We start from the raw sequence: 20788 nt of genomic DNA on the forward strand, positions 1-20788 counted from the left end.
TGATCATGAGGAGAATATCAGTTATAGAGGGTGTTCTCCCTTCCTCACTCACTTCCTGTGAAACTATGAACTCAGCTGAATTTCTACTCTCAGATCCCCTTTCTAAGAATATTCATGTTCTTAATTCCTTCTTCTTTGTTTTTTCTACATTTTGGATTTATACCTTTTTTCGTATTTTCCAGCCATTAAGGTCTATGGAACAAAACATCCTATTTTCATTCAAATTTGTGCTCTTTAGTCTGTAACAATGACATGCCAGTATCCCTCTGGGTCTGAGATATTGTTCAACTGTCTGTCCAGTCTGTTGTCTGTTCATCCATCTGTCATCAAACTACTGCAGTGAAGGCCTTGGCTTTGAGTGTGAAGTGAGAAAATAATTAAATTTGTTTCTGTAATAAGCTAGATCCACAAAGTTTATGATCCTTGATATAGAAACCCCAAACCCTAGAAGATGGATTAATGCCTAGTTTGGGCTGACGACTTCCATACACACAGAGCAGTTCCTATTTTGTGTTTGATTCTACCTAAAATTGGATCTCATGAATTTGAGGTTTCCCACCTTGTTCTGAGCAAAAATAGTCTGTTTTTTTGATCCCCTAGGAGGTGTCTCCACAAAGATAAGATGGATTTGAAAGTGGTTCCTCTTGGTAGCATAAGTGCAGTGTCCTGGGAGTGAGGCTATATGCCTCCCCAGAATGTCCCAGTGGAAAAAGTGGATAGTTTATAACAGAAACATGACAAATAGATATTACTTCAAAAGTACATGCAGTCAGATCTTTGAATTAGGAATATGAAGTCATGGTTCTATTCTGAACTAGTGAAAATTTAGCAGTCTTTTTTTACATTAGTTAGAAAACTAAGTACAAAGAAAAAGGATGAGTAGTCTGGTAGAACTCTACTAATGCAGACACTTTAATTGCACCATATCTACCTGGCTGGGGTTCTGTCGGCCTACCTGCCTGCAAGAACTTGTTTGTATCAAGGGAAACTTGCACAGGTCTGCATTACTTGGTACCCAGATTTCTTTGTTCTGTGTCTCCCAGGGACACAGAAAATTTGTTCACCAAAATCCATTCTCCCCTTCTTCCATAGTAGCTGGGCCATGGTTTCCCACTGCTCTACATTTCGCCAACCTCCCCTGTTGTTGGACATAGCCTGAGACTGGTTCTGCTAATGGATGATGAGGGGAAGTGACTTGCATCCCTCCCAAGTCTGGCCTCCATGTTCTTTCCCTTCAGATCACCCAAGTGATGATGCTTAGGGCAACCTTGAAAGCCACGTGTTGAAGATGAAGGAATTACCATCACACTCTGGGTGCTCAAATGACCGAATATTCCCTCTGGATTGTGTGCAAGAAAGAACTTTTGTTGTGTTGGAGCCATTATATTCTGGGTCTATTTGTCACCTCAGTTTAGCTTACTCCAATTAACACCCTCTCCTGGCATTTTGGTGACCCCAAGCCTATGTTCAGTGACACAGATAACTTCTCTGAATCCAACCACCGTGACTATGTCCAGCTAAGAAAACCAGAGATGTGGAGAAAGCACCCAGGAAAAGACAGACAGGAGGAAGCACATGCACGGCTCTGCCATTGACATCTGAGCCAATGGATGCTGCTGTAGCAATTGTATTAGATACCATGGCTGTACTTGTTTCAGAGATGTGCATGTATGACATGGGTATGTTTAATTCACGGCTGGCCACCTATGAGAAAAAGAAATAATTTCAAGTCTGGTAAGGACTTCTATGAAGACTTGAGTCATTATTTTTCTTAATTAAAAAATTACTTTTTTTATTACATCCACAATATCCTTTAAAGCCTAAAATAATGTGTCTTTTAAGAATTAAAACCACTTTTTAGTAGGGCCTCATGCTAATTTTTATTTTATTTTATTTATTTTATTTTTTATTTTGCAGTACGTGGGCCTCTCACTGTTGTGGCCTCTCCCGTTGGGGAGCACAGGCTCCGGACATGCAGGCCCAGTGGCCATGGCTCACGGGCCCAGCCACTCCGCGGTATGTGGGATCTTCCCGGACCACGGCACGAACCCGTGTCCCCTGCATCGGCAGGCGGACTCTCAACCACTGCGCCACCAGGGAAGCCCTCATGCTAATTTTTAAAGTGTTTTCTTGGTAATATCCCACGGCAGTTCTTCTATTCAAATTTAGTGCATTTAGGATGTTAAGGATTTCCTTTTTTCTAAATTTTACATGTGTAGAGAATAGGCCAAGTTGAGATTATTCAGATTTACTTAGTGGCAGTGGCAGGAAGAGAGACAGAGATTAGATTGACTGACTCAGTTTGGTCTTAAGTCTGTTGGTATTGGTTATCAGATGAACTTGGAAGGACCCTGGGGGCCTGTCTTCTTTCTTGCCCTCATTCCCACCTTAATTTTAGCTTCCTCCCTCTTTTCTTCTATTTGTTCCCACTTGCTTATACTCCTCTAGTATGTGCTATTCACTTTTTCCTTTTCTGTGCTTTTCCTTTCATTTCTCCAGCAGACACATGTGGAAATTAAGATATTTAATCAAGAAAAAATGAAAAAGAAAGAAAGGGAGGGAAGGAAGGAAAAGGATATAGCACTGTTTTGGCCGATACTGTGTTTTAGTTTTTGCAAAAACACTTTCTCTAGATGTCTGCAGGCATGTACCTGTTCATAATTGCCAAGCTTCAGACTAATACTGTTCAGTGATTAAGTTTCCCCAGAAAGATGCAAAATGAGAAAAAAAAAGGACAGTTTGATGAATTCTTGGTGATGAAAATCCAAAAGGAATTTATTAGTCCACATAACTGGGAAGGATGGAGGAGCTAGTATCACATATATCTGTATCTAGGGGCTTAGTGGTCTCATCTGGATTCTCCCACAGCCTCTCATATTTGCTTTTCTTTCTACGATGGCCATGTCATTTTCAACGGTAGACAGGTTTCATCCATGGCACAGAATTGTCTCTGACAACCACTGGCCTATAGCATAGTAGCTAAACTACCACAAGGAACAATAGTTCCTTTCTCCTAACATCTACACATCAGTTCCAGGAAAGGATGTTGTTTGGCCTTGCTTGGCCATGTTTCTTCTTCCTGGACCAATCCCTGCAGCCAGCAGGGTTCAGGAACTATGATTGGTCAGATCAGGGTCCTGTGCCTATATATCTGTGGCAGGCATTGGGGCCAGGAGGGGGATGAGGTTAAAAGGTACCAGAATTGAGGAGTCTTTCAGAACTATATGGAATGTGGGAGGGGTATTCCAAAGGAGCTAAGAGGCTGGATAGTCAAAAGCTGCAAATGTGCACTATAACAATCTAGTAAATTAGTCATAAAGTTACACTTATTCAATTTAAAGCATTATTCTTTTTTTTATCCTGGGATTGTATCTTCCTACTTTGGGTATATGTGTGTGTGTTAAGATATCCTTTAAAAATTATAGGATGATGACAGTTGATGAAATACTTGTCCTTGCTTCTCAAAACAATCCATTAGCCACCTGACATTATTGTCCAAACTTTAAAAATTATACATACTGGTCTCAAAATAGAAAAGTTGAGAAACGCCTACTCTAGGTAAGCCTACACGGTGTACCCACCACAGTGCTCTGGGGACACATCAATGGTGTTTTCACTAAGAACCATCTCTGTCCATAAACCTGGGCCAAGCTCCAGGAGTATCTGCACATGTGTAGGATTTCCACCACCTCAGCCATTCTATTTCATATGTAAGAAGTTTTTCAACTAAATAGTCAAGATCTTAGGGTTTGCATACAGGGAGTCATCATTGACTCTAAAATTAGTGCCACCTGTCTGTCATGTCAACAATGTATAGAGAGATGAATTTTATTTCTCTCACCTGTAGCATTTTGGTGTGAATACCTTGACCCAGTTCGTTGACTCCATGTGTGACCAATACAGACCCATCGGTGTAGATATGAACTCTTTGAAAGTCATTCCTCTGCTTAAATCCTCTGGCTGACCACTCAACCAGCTCCTTCAACATTTGTAAGTGCTTGCACAGGTTATGTGCCAACCTGTGCTCAGCTCGACATGTAAAGACGAATAAGACGTGGTTCTTCCTCAAATAGCTCACAGCATAGTGGGGGGACAGGCTGGAAAGCAAGTCATTATTGTGTGGAATGTTCTGTGAGATAATGGATGTGGCGGAAGGGGCTCTGGGAGAACAGATCCAGCTGCTTCTGGGGAGCCCGGGAAGCGTTCCCCCAAATGACAAATGAATGGAATCATGGAGGGAAGAAGGGTTCGCCACTGGGCAAGGTGGGTGAAAACTCCCCATTGTCTGTAGGGGAAAGCCCGGCTCCTTACCACAATACGAGGCCCTTTGGGATCTGGTCTCTTGAACTTTCCCAGATTCATCCCTGTCTTTTCCCTCCTTGCGTCCAAGTCAGGCCTGACATCTGCTCCTTCCTGACCTGTACTCTTGCTGATGCTGTTCTCTCTTCCTGGCCTGCTCCCCAGCCTTCAGACCCTCACCCCAAGTCTTTATTCTGTGAAAATTTCCTTGAATGCTTCTAATTCCCCTCTGGGAAGGATCAATGACCCCTTCCTCTGCACTTCCTCTTACAGGGGTGTACTGGGTTGAATAGTGTCCCCTCCTACACCTCAAATTCATGTCCACCTAGAACCTCAGAATGTAACTTTATTTGGAAATGGAGTCTTTGCAGGTGTAATTAGTTAAGATGAGGTCATCGTGGGTTAGGGCAGGCCCACTAGGACATTGGCTAGTGTCCTTATAAGAAGGTCACGTGAAGATGGAGGCCACAATAAGCTGCAAGAGGCAAGAAAGTATTCTTCCCAGGAGACTTCAGAAGGAACATGGCCTTGCTGACACCTGTAGTTTGAACTTCTAGCCTCCAGAACTGTGAGAGAATAAATCTGTTGTTTTAAGCCACCAAGCCTTGTGGTACTTTGTTAGAGCAGCCATAGGAAACAAATACTGGTGTGATAGGCTCTCCTGTGAGTCTCTCAGAGGAGGGGCCCCTGGTCTTGTTCATCTCTGAGTCCTGCAGAGAACTTTGAGCAGGTCTGAATCACAGAGACACTAAATACATGTTTGTTGAGTTGGACAAATGGAAATGTGGTATTTTTCTTTCCAGGAGGAGGAGGAGGAATTGGGACTTTATTCTTGTCTGGAGATGCCCGGAAGCCCAGGGTGGCTTGGAGGCGCTCCGGGGCATCAAGGCTTGTAGGTGCTAATAATAGTATTTATTCACTGTGGGCCTAGTTGACTCCCTTTGAGGAGAGTACTTCTCATACTGAATTTAGAGAGTAGGTTTTCCAGCTTTGTGAGTCATCGGCTGACCTGGAATAACACACTTCAACTCTCAGACAGATGATTCTTGGGTGTGTCAATTTAGAACTCTGTGGGGAAGCTGGAGGCCTTTCAAATGGAGACAAAGTCGGCGCTTGATTTAAAGATTTTTTTTTTTTGTAGCAAGATGAGAAGCTGTCTCCCATGGATGATGGTAGAGAGTAGGCTATGGTTTAGGTGAAAGGTGGCCATGCAAGTGAGGGGAGATGTGGTATAATAAAAAGTAAATATGTGGGGCTTCCCTGGTGGTGCAGTGGTTGAGAGTCCGCCTGCCGATGCAGGGGACACGGGTTCGTGCCCCGGTCCGGGAAGATCCCACATGCCGCAGAGCGGCTGGGCCCGTGAGCCATGGCCGCTGAGCCTGTGCGTCCGGAGCCTGTGCTCCGCAACGGGAGAGGCCACAACAGTGAGAGGCCTGCGTACTGCAAAAAAAAAAAAAAAAAGTAAATATGTGGCACAAGGATATATTATACAATATGGGGAATATAGCAAATATTTTATAGTAAATATAAATGGATTATAACTTTTAAAATTGTGAATCACTACATTGTATACCTGTAACTTGTATACCTGTAACTGTAATACTGTGCAGCAACCATACATCCATAAAAAAATAATAAAAACCAAAAAAGATGTGGTCTTTGGCCTTGGTTCTTGGCACAGAACTCCCAAAACTCTTGGAATTTACTGTCTTCTGTGTGCTAATGGGATGGTTCAGGGAGGGAGCCTAGATAACTTCAGGATGGGTGCTCATTATTAGAACAACAAAGTACATGGTCAGAGGGTACCATCTTTCAGCCCTATCTCCCAGTCTCCAGGGAGGGGAGAGCAGTTCAATCACCAATGGTCAATAATGTAATGAACGACACCTATGTAATGAAGTCCATTATCAACCCCCGCCCCCCGCCCCCAGCCCCAAGTGACAAGGTTCTGGGAGCTTCTGGGTTGGTGAACACATCCACAAGCTGGAGGCAGTGTGCCTGGATGAAGAGGGCATTGGAAGCTCGGCTCCCCTTCTCTCATCCCTTGCCCTGTGCATCTCTCCCATTGGCTATTTATTCTTGGGTTGTAGCCTTTGTAATAAACTAGTAATAATCATAGTAAAGTGCTTTCCTGAGTTCTGTGAGTTGTTCTATGGCATTATCAAACCTGAGGGTGGGTAGTGGAAACCCCTGAATTTGTATTTGTCTGAGCAGAAGTGTAGGTAGTACGGGTACCCTGTTTGCACTGGCGTCTGAAGTGGGGACCATCCTGTAGGACTCAGTCCTTGATCTGTGGGTTCTGTGCCAACTCTGGGTAGTTAGTGCTGGAACTGAATTGTTGGACACCCAGTTGGTGTTGGGGAATTGGTGGAGGACAGACAGTACTTGGTGTCAGAGAGAAAAACCACACTGGCAGCTGTCCAGGATCTCTTATACCCCGGCTGTTGATTCAGTCCAGACTTGTAGACGTGACGGTTAACCTCCTTGTGTCTCTTTATAAAAGGGGCACTCTGGACCCAAACAGGAATGTGATCCAGGAGTCCAGGGAGTCCTACCCACCAGAGGAGCCACAGCCCTGAGAGATGTGTCTGAGATCTCCTGTGGAGGGGCTTAGGGCTACACACAGCATTCCAGGAACACTGCCAAATCCTACATTCAGCATCTCATTGAATCCTCGTCAGTCCTAGGAGAAAGGGTTATTATTCTCATTTATAATTGGGGAAGCTGAGGCTCGGAGAGCTTGAATAACCTGCTTAATTTCACACAGCTAATAAGTGGCAGGGCCAAGGATTTCTCAGGTCCATCTGGCTCCAGCTGATTAGGGATTTGGGGCAACTGCTTTATTCCCTAAGAGGGATTCCCTTTGACAGGGCAGCTTTTGTGTTGTGTGTGTGTGTGTGTGTGTGTATGTATGTGTGCTGGCTGCCAGTAGCTGAGTATAAGTGGAAGAATGCTTTCAATGATACGCACAAGGGAGATCTAATGCACTTTCAGATTTGGATTTTAGATTTAGATCTAGACCTAATGCATGTAAGATTTTCCAGCTGCTGAGTTTCTGCTTTTGGCGGACAGCAATGGGGAAGCAGCAGCCTTTCCCAGTTTTCTAACATCCTTCCTGTATATGACCCATTGGGATTGCTGGGAAACTCATCTGTACCAGGGTTTGTGCTGTTCAAAGGTCCCATCCCTATGCTGCCCTCCCTCCTCCCTTCTGGATGAGCCTCTGAATGACTTGACTCTTCTTCCACAAATCTACCTGGGAGAATTTTTGGACCCTCCCACCCCCATTCCACCCCTGCAGAATTGACACAGATTCCCAGGAGAGGTGGCTAGGAGAACAGCCAGCCTGTCAATGGCAAGATGGAATGACTTCTCTGCCTCAGACTTAGGGGCACGGAAGAGTGCTGCAGGGTCTGGGGCACAGAGCAGGAGAAGCCCATTCTTGCCCAAGCCGTGAGACCTCCAAGCTCAGAAAGCATGGCACCATGGGCCTCGTGGGCTCCTGTCCCCTTTTAGAACAGCGGGGGTTCAGCAGGGGTCAATGCTCCATCATGGAAGTTTTGCTTCTGTGGATCTCATGCTTGCTGATGCCGTTTTCTGCCACTGAGGTGTTTTTCTACTGCGCTGTGTTGAAAGTGCTTGCAGATGGGGGACTGCTCAGGAGAGTTCTGTACACTTCTCCCAGGTGCTGGGGGAGGGGCTCAGTACCCTGGGAAATGTGACACTCTTCCCACGTCGGAGAGCCAGAGTGTGTCTGAACGAGGGTTACTTCCCACACATGCAAGACTTACCTGATGATATCTTGTTGCAGCAAATCCGACTTAAAACTTCATGGGGATCATAGCAATGCCTCTCTTCTTCCAGTAATTCTTCTTATTGCATTCTTCTGTTGTGAAAGGAAGACTTGTCCAGACATTCATTCCAACATCTTATCAGGGTTTCAGGGCTGAATGCTTGTTTGTAGATGGTTTTATCAACTGTTCCGTACATGTTTTTCTCCCTAATCTGAAGTGGGTGGGAAATTGAGTCAATAGTTATGATAAGACAGAAAATGATTGCAAAACAGAGACTTGTAAAGCCTCCCCACTAAAGCGTAAACTTCATTGGGGAGAAGACAGGGTCTTTCTTCTTTTTCTTTGAACAGCATGTGTTTTTGCCAAAATAATGGGGGGTGGTATTTCTCCTGTCTTCTTCAATGCACCAATCGGGGTCTCTCCCTCCTGGAAGTGGAAGATAGAGGTAGTAACTGATCTTTGAAGGGCAGTGGGATGGAGGGGCTGAAGGGGGTAGATTTTCCTTTTTTTCCTACAAGGTTCAGAGCGGGGGAGCAGTGTTGGTAGGCTATGAAAGCAAGGATTTATTGTCATAACTGAAGACTTGTTTTGCTAGAGAGGAAGAGCACTGCAGCTAGTGACAAATAGCACATCTTCTCTAAGCCTTCCAACTGCCTTTGGAATGTGTGGTCAAATTTTTTAGAAATGTATTTAAATATAGGTGTGTCATGTCCTAGAAACTTGCAACATCTGACAGAGAAGAAGGAGAGCCCACTGAGATATGCTCAGGGTTTTTCATCATCCCCAGCCACTCTGATGACAATAAAGGAATTATGATTATCAGCAGTTACACTGGCATACTACTACCTAGTTTATGAAACCAAATATTAACAAATTCAATTAATTCTTGTGGAAACTCTGTGAGGTGAATCATATTGTCCTCATTTTGTAGATAAAGAAACTGAGCCACAAAGAGGCTGCCTCTCATTGTTCAAGTGTTCCACTGGCCCAGATTACCTTTCCTTCAAGGCCCACCCCAGTGCCATCTCCTCCAGAAAGTTCTGCTTGACTCCTCTCCCCCAAGCCAATGTGATGTTTTTCTCCTTTGTACCCATAGAACACTTTATGTGACTTCTCCTAGGATAACTACCGTCTTCCTTGTTCAATATTTAGGTGTTCCTGTGTGTAGGAAGTACCCCAACAATCACAATTCACAGACCTGGTGGTCCTCCCTGTTGAACTTAAGGACAAAGGGGTTCGAAGACATGGAGAGTCTTTGCTGGAGCAGAGGGTCTATACTGGGGAAACAGGGGATAGAAGTGGAAAAAGCAGGCTGGGATTTGCTTGGAATGTGTGAGGAGTGGAAGCGTGTTATCAACAATTATCTCAGTTGCCAGTGGCTGCCTCTCTTTGGTCTGGCATATCGTACATACTGTGTACTTTCTAGGATCTTGCACAAGATAATCTTTTTGGAGGGCATGCTTTTGGCAATACCTCTCAAAAGTTTTCAAGTGCACCAGCAATTCCACTTCTGTAAGTTTATCCTACAGATATGCACAATAGAGCAAAGATACAACCTTGGTACCTCTGTACCAATACCATTTTAATAGCAAAAAATGGGTAACAACCTGAATGTGTATCAATAGTGGAGTGGCTAAATAAATTATGGTACATTCATATTACACAGAAGTATTCAGTCATGAAAATGAATGAAGTAGATCATTTTACTGACATGGGAAGATGGCCATGGCATATTAAGTAGAAAAAGTAGGTGCAGAATTATGTGTTTATTATGGTCTCATTTTGGTAAATAAGCACATATGTGCACATTTGCATCACATGTCAGCATTTATGTAATTGTGTATGAATACAGATGGGTGGGTAAACATAGAGAAAGGGCTAGAACAATAAACATGGAACTGTTAACAATGGTTACCCTCAACCAGTATGGACGGAGGCTGAAAGGATGTACACTTTTTACTTTAAAAACTTCAGTATGGTTTGAATTTTAAAAAAATATATAAATTTATTTATTTATTTATTTTTTGGCTACTTTGGGTCTTGGTTGTTGCACAGCTTTCTCTAGTTGCATCAGGGTGGGCTACTCTTTGTTGCGGTGCACAGGCTTCTCAATGTGGTAACTTCTCTTGTTGCAGAGCATGGGCTCTAGGCACACGGGCTTCAATAGTTGTGACATGTGGGCTCAGTAGTTGTGGCTCGTGGGCTCTAGAGCACAGGCTCAGTAGTTGTGGCACACGGGCTTAGTTGCTCCGCGGCATGTGGGATCTTCCCGGACCAGGGCTTGAACCCGTGTCCCCTTAGTTGGCAGGCGGATTCTTAACCACTGCGCCACCAGGGAAATCCCTGGTTTGAATTTTAAAAAGAGTAATCCCTTTCGTACAAATTTTTAAAAAGAAAGAAAAAGAGAAATCGTTGCATAAGGAAGGAGACCGATAGGCGGAGGTGAGTTCTTTTAGGTAGCCCCTAATTTATCTTGAATTCTGAGCCAGGGCTAATTTGTATGGTTCTTCTGGGGTGTTTCCTTGGGTAGCTGGTTTCACACCTCATCTGATTCTTCAGCAACCTAGGTTATGACTTCGATTACAACCTTACCTCTTCTGGCGGAAGGCCACATTTGGCTGCCACAGCTGTGATGCAAGATTCTGTTACCAGGGTTCCTTGTGGGAAGCCAAATCCATGAAAGGCCACGTCAGATGGTAAATTTGTCAGGCATGCATGGCCCTGGAACCTGAGGTTGGGGATTTTATATATGCATTTTTCAGCTTCAGTATAAGAAATTCTACTACCTAAAGTAAAAGGATATATTCACATAATACTGGACATTTTTTTTTTCTTTTCTCTAAAAGTTAAGTACAGAGTTGAACCGCTTGTGGAACTAGGTAAGTACTTGAAGAAAGTGCTCCGCAAAGACTCATATAGAAATTCTGGGGCTTCCCTGGTGGCACAGTGGTTAAGAATCTGCCTGCCAATGCAGGGGACATGGGTTCGAGTCCTGTTCCGGGAAGATCCCACATGCCACAGAGCAACTAAGCCCATGTGCCACAACTACTGAGCCTTTGCTCTAGAGCCTGCGAGCCACAACTACTGAGCCCGCGTGCCACAACTACTGAAGCCTGCGCACCTAGAGCCCGTGCTCCGTAACAAGAGAAGCCACCACAGTGAGAAGCCCATGCACCACAATGAAGAGTAGTCCCCGCTCGCCACAACTAGAGAAAGCCCGTGCGCAGCAATGAAGACCCAATGCAGCCAAAATAAATCAATAAATCAATAAATAAAAAAGAAAGAAATCCTGCATTCTGTTCACGAAGCAGGACGGTGCCAGTTTCTGATGCACATACCTGCTCCAAGTCATCCAGTGTGCACCCTCTATTAATGAAGCACCCAATGTCTAGAGCTTTGATTCGCCCGTTGTTCATGAATCCCACCTGTCACCAAATGATGGACATTTTACGATATGTTTAGAATTTAATGCTAAGCTTGAGCTTCAGCCCAGCTCCTCCATGAGCAGGACTGAAGACAGACCACCCCCGTTTGCTCTGTGGTGGACCACGTCTGGACATTCTCTTGTTTTTCAGTGCTTGGCTGACAAAGACCTCCTCTGACCTGAATTTTGCTGAGCCCTTTCCTTTCAATGTGTAATTTTCTGTCTTCACAGTCAGTATGGAATTCTAAAGTTCTTGCTTGTCTCCCAGCATATAATTGCTACCCTCTTCTTCCTTGTTCTTGGAAGATTTTCCTTCACTTTTTACTGGTTTTCCTTCTAATTTAGTCTGTGTTTTTCCCCCTTGCGGAAAAAAGTCTCTGGGATTCCAGAGTGCATTGGAATGAATCACAGTGCATCTTTTTACAGGAAAGCCTCTGAGGTCGGGAAACGGACACGGGAATGACTGCTCTCACCTTACTGAGCGAGTGAAGCACTTTGTCACTGACGAAGCATGTAACGAATGTGAGCTCATGCTGCTGTTACTACCGGGCAGCTTGCATTTTTCTCAAGTTGCCACTCCCTTCCTGCCCACCTGGATCATTTTGTCTGCACAGCCCAGGTTGAAAAGAAAAATTCCCACTCCCTAGTGTAGTTCTACTAAAAAAGAATTGGCCTTGGTCCCTTTGCCTTTCTGAAATCAGGGATAAATACACTGATGGAACCATTTACCTATTTGGTTATCATCTACTCCAAGGGAACTGTTGGATAGTAAATCAGAGAAGTTAGGAAATGGAGCAAAATGTACAAATTTAGAATTTATGGTAATTCCAAAATTCTTGAAAGGTTTCTATCGAACAGCTTAAGAATCTCTCTGCTCCCTCATTTATGGTACTATTTTTCTTAGCAAACCTTTCTTCATGAAAACTTCAGCCTAGCATTTGTCAAAATTACCAAATGACAAAATCAGACAGAAAATCTAGCTATGTGTATGCTATAAGCAATTCCCAAATGAAGCATGTTTGATATAGAAACATTACATTAGAACTGTCCTAACACTCAATCACAAATTTGAAAAGTAGTATTGTTGTCAACCAGATCCCAGCAGTTATTTTTAATAGTGTTTATGCTATAGTTGCATAAAAATGCAATGAACGTGGTTTGAGACAATTTAAGTTATTTCACTAGTTAGTTGATTCTTTTTTCCTATTTGCAAAAAGCTTTTGTGGAGCTTTCATAACCATTTGGTGGAAACACTTGTAAAAAATAATTTTGCAGTTAAAACGGTCAAATTGCTTCCCAACAGTTTCTACTGCAAAATAATATTTTTATAGTCGAGAAGTTTTGGTACATCAATGTCTGTAGTTTCTTTCTTTTTTTTTTTGTCTTTGAGGAACCAGTAACATAAATCCCATTCCTTCAATAGTGTTTTTTTGTCATTATTGGAAATTATTTTTATCATTTAGCTTCTTCATAATTTTACAACAAATTTACTAAAAGTTCCTCATAAAATGTTATTATGAGTATTCAAACACACAGCATCCATTTTAATATTGTAGGTGCTAAGATGATTGTTTTTAGAATTTAGCAAAATCAAAATAATAGAAAAGGATAAACCATTCAAATAAAATGAGGTACTTCAATATTTTCATCTTTAATACTTACTTTATATTTTCCAAATAATGGGTGTCTTCTCCCAGTTATTAACATATCATCTTCACAATCAAGAACAAGACGAATGGGGTGACCAGTTCTAAAGAAACAAATTTTAGATTCTTCATCCATCCCACCCACCCATCCATCCATCCATCCATCCATCCACCCATCTACCATCCACCCACCTATTTATCCATCCCCTCATTTAACTATTTACCCACCCATCCATCTATCCACCTTTCTACCCATCCATCCACCATCCTCCCTCCCACCTATATATCCAACCATTTATTTAACCACCCACCCGTCACTTATATATATTCACTGAGTGCATATGATATGCTAGGCACTGATATGAATTGATGTATGGCTAAATTACTATTATCTCTGTGTTCTAGAACTCATTGTTTGACGAACTAGCCAAAGGAGATTAATGTCACATGTCAGTTAACTTGTGTTCTCATGGCTTCAAATTTGACCCTCACCTAGATCCAACCATTTTGCATATCCCCGCCACTAGTTACAGAGGCGAAAGAGTGTGAACAGGTAAATCAAACTTAACAACACAACTGGAAAAACAAGGCCAAGCACATGGCCTAGGAAGTCTGGATCAGGATCTTCATTTTCAGCTATGAATGCTACTATGTTAGCTAAGTTGGACCCTTGGGTAGTGAGGATGTCCAGGCTTTCTGTTTCTCTAGGGCAGAGGTTCCCAGACTTTGAAGTGCAGATGAATCATCTGGAGTGCTGGTGAAATGCAGATTCCTGAGCCTTAGCACTAGGACTCTGATTCGATAGGTTGGGAGGAGCCCTAGAATCTGCATTTTCCTCAGTGATTCTGATGCAGGTGTCTTCAGGTACATGTTGAAAACCACGACTCTACCTCAGGGTTTTATGGTCCTCTTTAATGACGAGGACTACCTGGAGTATCAGTTAAATATACAGTTTCCACGTCCATCCCCTGGTGATTCTGATTCAGTGGGTCTGGGATGGGGAGGCAAGAATTTCTATGAGCCCAGGAGACTCTTATTATCAGCAGTTTGGGAACACTGCTCTGGGGAACACTTAGTGCATGGCAGGTGTTGTAGCTTTTTTTTTTTTTTTTGCGGCACGCGGGCCTCTCACTGTTGTGGCCTCTCCCATTGCGGAGCACAGGCTCCGGACACGCAGGCTCAGCGGCCATGGCTCACGGGCCCAGCCGCTCCGCGGCACATGGTATCTTCCCGGACCGGGGCACGAACTCGTGTCCCCTGCATCGGCAGGCGGACTCTCAACCACTGCGCCACCAGGGAAGCCCTGGTGTTGTAGCTTAAGACACTGGTTCCCACGCTTGGCTGCACAGTGGAATCACTGGGGAAATTTTAAAATAGACTGATGCCTGGGTCAACATGGGGAAGCCTAGGTACTAGGATTTAAATGCTCCCAGATGATTCTGATGTGCAGTCATGTTTGAGAAGTCTTAAATGCACAAAGCTTGGTGGGAATACGATGAATTCATTATCCCTTGCTGACTCCTTGTTGGGTGTGAATACAAAGAGTTTCATTACGGAAAACACTGGGGATGGATTTCAGATTCCACCTTTTCCCCACCTGTCATTGCAAAATGAGACACATATCTGAGTGCTTTGGGACCCTTGAACTACATGGAAGTTGTCAAAGGAAGCAGGACCTTTGAAATTTGCAGGCTGATTGGGCCTTTGACATAGTAACAAAACAAAACAAAAAACAGCCATAAAAAATGAATGAGGGGGCCTCCCTGGTGGCGCAGTGGTTGGGAGTCCGCCTGCCGATGCAGGGGATACGGGTTCGTGCCCCGGTCTGGGAGGATCCCATATGCCGCGGGGCGGCTGGGCCCGTGAGCCATGGCCGCTGGGCCTGCGCGTCCGGAGCCTGTGCTCCGCAACGGGAGAGGCCACAGCGGTGAGAGGCCCGCATACCGCAAAAAGAAAAAAAAAAAAAAAAAAATGAATGAGGAATAGAAAAGCCAGCGCCATGAACAGCATGAACAGTGAAGGAGCAAGACTTCTGGTTGAGGTCAGCCCAGGAGCTCTCTTTGAGGATGTCAGGTGTCCATTGAGCACACACTGCAGAGCAAGTCCTTGCCAGGAGCAGTGAGGGAGAGGGTGGGAGCCTTTTTTTCCTCACCCCACTCTGTCTTCAGCTGACGGTAGGAAGGAAAAGTTGGGGAGCAGCCTTCCCCTTTGACACTCCACTTGGGCAGGTGACTTGCCCCACCCCTAAGTGGGTCACCTTCCCTGAAGCTCGGGGACAGGGCTGCGTCAGCTCTGGAGGTGTTCAACTAATAATACCACTTTTCCTTTATAGAGCAAATTAGCCTATTCAAAGTTCTATGTGCATTTGACTTTTCCAATAACTCTAGAAGGGTGGGTGTTACCTACAATTATAAAGAAAAAGAGACAGGAGGCTGAGTTGCCCAAGGACACTCAGGTGGTTATGACAGCAGCCCAAGTGACTCTCAGGCCACTGATCTGCCCTCAGCTCTGTGCATTTTACTCCCTCCCGTGTCCCCAAGTGCACTTACCTGATCGTGCCCACAGCTGCAATAGCCCCGATACAGCTGGTCCTCCTACCTTCCCGCCTAAACCTCCACCCACTCGTTTTACATGACAGGTGATTCTGTTGATGGGACGTTTAAAGTAGAGGACGCTGTTTTCTGTAAAAGGTAGATAACGGGAAAGGTTTACAAGAGTGAAATGGTAAAGAAGGTTTTTGCTTCTTGAAACATCACAGCAAAATTCATCGACATCTACTGTCCATAAAAGACAAAGAAACAACTGAGATAGTCTGAATCTGTCTTTCAGAGCTCTACTGAGTTTATAAACATTGTTAGTCTCCAGCAGACTTTCCAGCAGAAAAATGGTACGTTCCTAAAGGGAAACTGTCCTGGATTCCTGTCAGAACCTGGATCTTAGACAAACCCCTACCCCTAAAGTCCCAGCAAGGTGAAAGCTAGTGAACACCTGACAATCTACTAAAGAAGAAGATATGTTTGCAGCTAAAACCTGGAGCACTTTATGACTGGGGAAATGAAAATGTGCTATGAAGTGATGTGTTTACTCCAAAGGTTACCTGTCGTGATTACTTTAGGGAAAAATCAAGTATGGAAATAATTAAGTGTTGTCATCCAATCACAATCACATTTAAGCACGAAGCCCATGAATGTACACTTCAAACTGAAAATGGCTGTGGCAGTTCTTTCATTTACTTGACAAGACCAGAAAACATCAGAAAAGGTTCTGGGGTCTTAGCTGCTCTGCTGATGTCCGATACTTTTATTCTAAGATTCGGCAGGTAAAATGGTGGCCAGCTGTGAGGCTGTGGAGGTGGAAGGCCATGACACAATTAGGAAGCTGGGGGTGATCCTGGACCTCACCTGCATGTGGGCTGGATCCTGTGTTGACACATAAATGTCCAGTTCTTTGTCCTCTGTCTTTGGAATAACAAGCACTCGCTGTGTTTCCATGTAAAACTGTTCCTGTCCTCCAACATGGATTTCTCCTGTCAAGGGCAAGCACGGGGAAATGCCTGAAGTTGTATGCTGGTTGGGGAATTCAAAAGCAAGTGAGACGTGCACTGGCCAGCTGGATTTGTCCTGACCAAGGCATTGATGGATCAGGCGTTTGTCCTGTGACAACTGAGGCCATCTGTTTCAGAGACTGCGGTTCTGGATAACAAGTTGAAAGTGTCTGCTTCCGTTCTTCACTCTGTCCTTGACTAATCAAAGTCTTAGGAATTTTTCTTCTGTTTATTCTATTGCTTCCTACGCCCCACCCCCCAAAACAACACATAAGCCAATTTGAAAGGAAGCGAGAAAAGAGAACTTTGGCAAAATGACAAGACTTTAGGAGATGGTCTTTCTGAGAGGAAGTCACGTGTTCTCAATGGCTGCTTCAGAAGAACGTTGCGCAAAGATTCTGTGAAACATCCTGAGTCACTTACCTTCAACAATTTGATCGACTTTTTCAAATGCCTCCTCAATGTTTCCTTGTTCAAGTTTTTTTTTCAGGGCACAGGAGTGAGTTGTGTTTTATGGCATCCTGAGTGACAGGAAGAAAAAGAGCTAATTCTTTTTACTGGTTTCTTCCAATAGCAATTTGTTCTTACTCAAAACCCAGTAAACTCCCGAAAATCGCCATCTGCCAAGACACACAAAGGAGTCAGGCAAGCAAGGGAGCACATACTAGAGTAGCAGACTCCCGGCAGAGATGAGATGTCAGAGGAAATACCTTCTAAATTGCAGAGAAAACCAACAAGGATTAGAGAAACATTTAGAGTTGAGATCTGGGGACACCATGATGGTCCGGGATGATAACTATTCATTTCTCATTTTCAGCGTAGATCTCCAGGGAACAAGTGATAGATCCAAATGCAGTAAGAGCGAGGCTCAGGGCGCTCCCTTTTTCCCCTCTTCTGGAAGAAAAATACTTGTGTCAGACTTAGGGAGCTCACGTATAGGATGGAGACCATGTTAATGGGGGAGGACTAACGTCCTAACACATCTCTTGGGCAAGAAAGTGCAACAGACACAGTAGGCAGTTTGTTCATTTCTTTGTGTATTTGGCATATCTCATAAGGGCCTTTCTAGCCCTTTGCTCTAGGGGTGTTTTTTGGACAATTACATGAACTGACTCACACATGAAGACTGGAAGCCATCCTGTCCTGTGGTTCTGTGCATTGACCTAGGACAGCTGATCCTTGCTTAACCTTTAGATCCAGGTGTTTTCCACACTTGACAATGGCACCTGACTCCTGCATTCTCACTTGCCAATGGCCTCAAGTCCATCGCCTTTCTTGCTAATGACAATAATGGGAATAAGGAAAGCAGCTAATATTTATTGAGTGCATGTTTTGTGTCAAACACTGTACAATATACAGTGTATTTACATGTATTCTCACATGAATTCTATTATTCTCTCTATTTTCCAGATGAAGAAACTGGGCTTAAGGAGGTTAAAATAACTTTCTCAAAGTCACACTTCAAATAAGTGATAGAGGCAGCTTTCAAGCCTGGGCTTAGTTTTCAGAAGGATCTTGCCTAATAATGAATACTGGCTTTCTCAAAGCAGCAGAAAATGAAGAATATAGTTGAAATTTTCATTTTTTGCTAAACCAAGATCTCAGTATGTCACCATAGTACATGTGGAAGTATGTTTATTGCCGTCCCATAAATGTGTCCTAGGGTAGTATAATCTTATTATAATATATGCTATATTTATCAAGTACTAACTATCAACATGTGCCAGGCACTGTTCTAAGTGCTTTGCACATACTAACTCATTTAGTCTTACAACAACTCAATGAGGTAGGTATTATTATTATTACCTTCATTTTACAAATGAGGAAACCATGGCACAGACAGGTTAAGAAACTAGCCCAAGGTCACACAGTTAGGAAGTGGTGTAGCCAGGATTCAAACTTGGCAGTTTGGTTCTATTTATTTATTTATTACTATTATTATTATTATTTTTGTGGTACGCGGGCCTCTCACTGCTGTGGCCTCTCCTGCTGCAGGGCACAGGCTCCAAACGCGCAGGCTCAGCGGCCATGGCTCACGGGCCCAGCCGCTCCGTGGAATGTGGGATCCTCCCGGACCGGGGCACGAACCCATGTCCCCTGCATCGGCAGGAGGACTCCCAACCACTGTGCCACCAGGGAAGCCCTGGTTTTAGAACCTGTGCTTTTAACTAGTACCCTATACTGCCTCTCATATATATAGTCATGTTAATGAATGAATGGATTAATGAGTATTGGTATATATGACTGTTCTTTTAGCTACTTTTCTTTTTTTTTAATTAATTTATTTTTTATTTTATTTACTTATTTTTGGCTGTGTCGGGTCTTTGTTGCTGCACGTGGGCTTTCTCTAGTTGCGGAGGGCGGGAGCTACTCTTCGTTGTGGTGTGTGGGCTTCTCATTGCGGTGGCTTTTCTATTGTTGGGGAGCATGGGCTCTAGGCGCACAGGCTTCAGTAGTTGTGGTGCATGGGCTCAGTAGTTGTGGCTCATGGGCTCTAGAGCACAGGCTCAGTAGTTGTGGCGCATGGGCTTAGTTGTTCCACACATGTGGGATCTTCCCAGACCAGGGATCAAACCCATGTCCCCTACATTGGCAGGTGGATTCTTAACCACTGGGCCATCATGGAAGTCCTACCTGCTTTTCTTCATAAAAGGATTTTTTTTTTTTTTTTCGGTACGCGGGCCTCTCACTGTTGTGGCCTCTCCCATTGCGGAGCACAGGCTCCGGACACCCAGGCTCAGCAGCCATGGCTCACGGGCCCAGCCGCTCCGCAGCATGTGGGATCTTCCCAGACTGGGGCACGAACCCATGTCCCCTGCATCGGCAGGCAGATCTCAACCACTGCCCCACCAGGGAAGCCCCATAAAAGGATGTTTTTTAATTTTTTAAATTTTATTTATTTATTTTTTGGCTGTGTTGGGTCTTCGTTGCTGCGCAGGGGCTTTCTCTAGTTGCGGCGAGCGGGGGCTACTCTTCATTGCGGTGCATGGGCTTCTCATTGCGGTGGCTTTTCTCTTGTTGCGGAGCATGGGCTCTAGGCGCACGGGCTTCAGTTGTGGCTCTTGGGCTCTAGAGTGCAGGTTCAATAGTTTTGGCGCACGGGCTTAGTTGCTCCGTGGCATGTGGGATCTTCCCAGACCAGGGATCAAACCCGTGTCCCCTGCGCTGGCAGGCGGATTCTTAACCACTGTGCTACCAGGGAAGTCCTACCTACTTTTCTTCGCAAAAGAATTTTTTTGCTGATGGTGGACAGTCCTAATCGGAGGGAACTCTAGATCTCTAAACATTCCAAGTCCCAAGATATTTCATGAGTGTGTCCTTTGGGTGCCATTTCCCCCTTGAGGAAATGGGATTGGAATTAAAATTTCAAAAAACCCTTGTTAGGATCCTAGTACAACCCTAGGAAGGGGGGTGAGCCAAGAACAATGGCTTGGACTTCTTGCAAACTTGACGAAATGGGAATTTGGAACAGAGTTGATTTGGTTTAGAAAGAACAAGAAACATGACCTCTTTAACACTTTGAATATTGAGCAAGTTGTACCTTTTAGGCACATTTAAAAAATGTTCAAATGGTTCACTAGGGCCTTTGAAAAAATTTTATTTTCTTTCACAAGCAAAGAAATAAATACGTTTTCTCAACTTAATTGCTATGATCTTATCTTTCATTGAATTAGAACATGCAAACCCCTGTCCACATCTCACTTTTCTAATCTAAATTCATTATTTTTGCTGGAAGTAGTATTTTCATTCCATCCCTAGACCCAGAAATGAGAGTGGAAATTTCTGTGGAATTTCATCATGGAAGTCCCACTGCTTTTGGGCTCGACCTTGAAAAGATTATTGTTCCCAATATCCATTCTCACTATTTTCAAGTAATAGAATCCCCAATTTCTAGTGAATACCTGGCCACCTAGAATACAGTCTACATTTCCCAGATCCCCTTTCTAGGTATGTTGGTGTGGCATGTGACTAGGTTCTACCCAAGGAGAGGTAGGAAGGTTATGTGCAGCTTCTGGAAGTGTCCTTAAGGGGAGGGGATATGCTCTTTTTCATCACCTCATTCTCTCTGCTGACTGAAATG

General features: G+C 44.0%; 1 protein-coding gene across 1 annotated transcript in view; it reads right to left on the bottom strand.

Annotated features, from left to right (window-relative positions):
• LOC309809349 (aldehyde oxidase 2-like) overlaps positions 1-20788 on the bottom strand; it is a gene marked incomplete at both ends in the record, with an annotated part of 103801 nt that overhangs the window by 44520 nt on the left and 38493 nt on the right. Inside the window, 15 exon segments of the mRNA XM_082630412.1 lie at positions 1576-1704; positions 3842-3924; positions 8078-8120; positions 8124-8178; positions 8180-8304; positions 10686-10841; positions 10844-10879; positions 11432-11518; positions 13180-13267; positions 15713-15743; positions 15746-15820; positions 15823-15844; positions 16565-16686; positions 17131-17191; positions 17193-17228. Of these exon segments, the coding sequence (XP_082486538.1) occupies positions 1576-1704; positions 3842-3924; positions 8078-8120; positions 8124-8178; positions 8180-8304; positions 10686-10841; positions 10844-10879; positions 11432-11518; positions 13180-13267; positions 15713-15743; positions 15746-15820; positions 15823-15844; positions 16565-16686; positions 17131-17191; positions 17193-17228 (1149 nt within the window).

The sequence above is a fragment of the Mesoplodon mirus genome (genome assembly GCF_964341445.2).
Source record: "Mesoplodon mirus genome assembly, chromosome: 8".
In the NCBI taxonomy this organism is placed as follows: Eukaryota; Metazoa; Chordata; class Mammalia; order Artiodactyla; family Ziphiidae; genus Mesoplodon; species Mesoplodon mirus.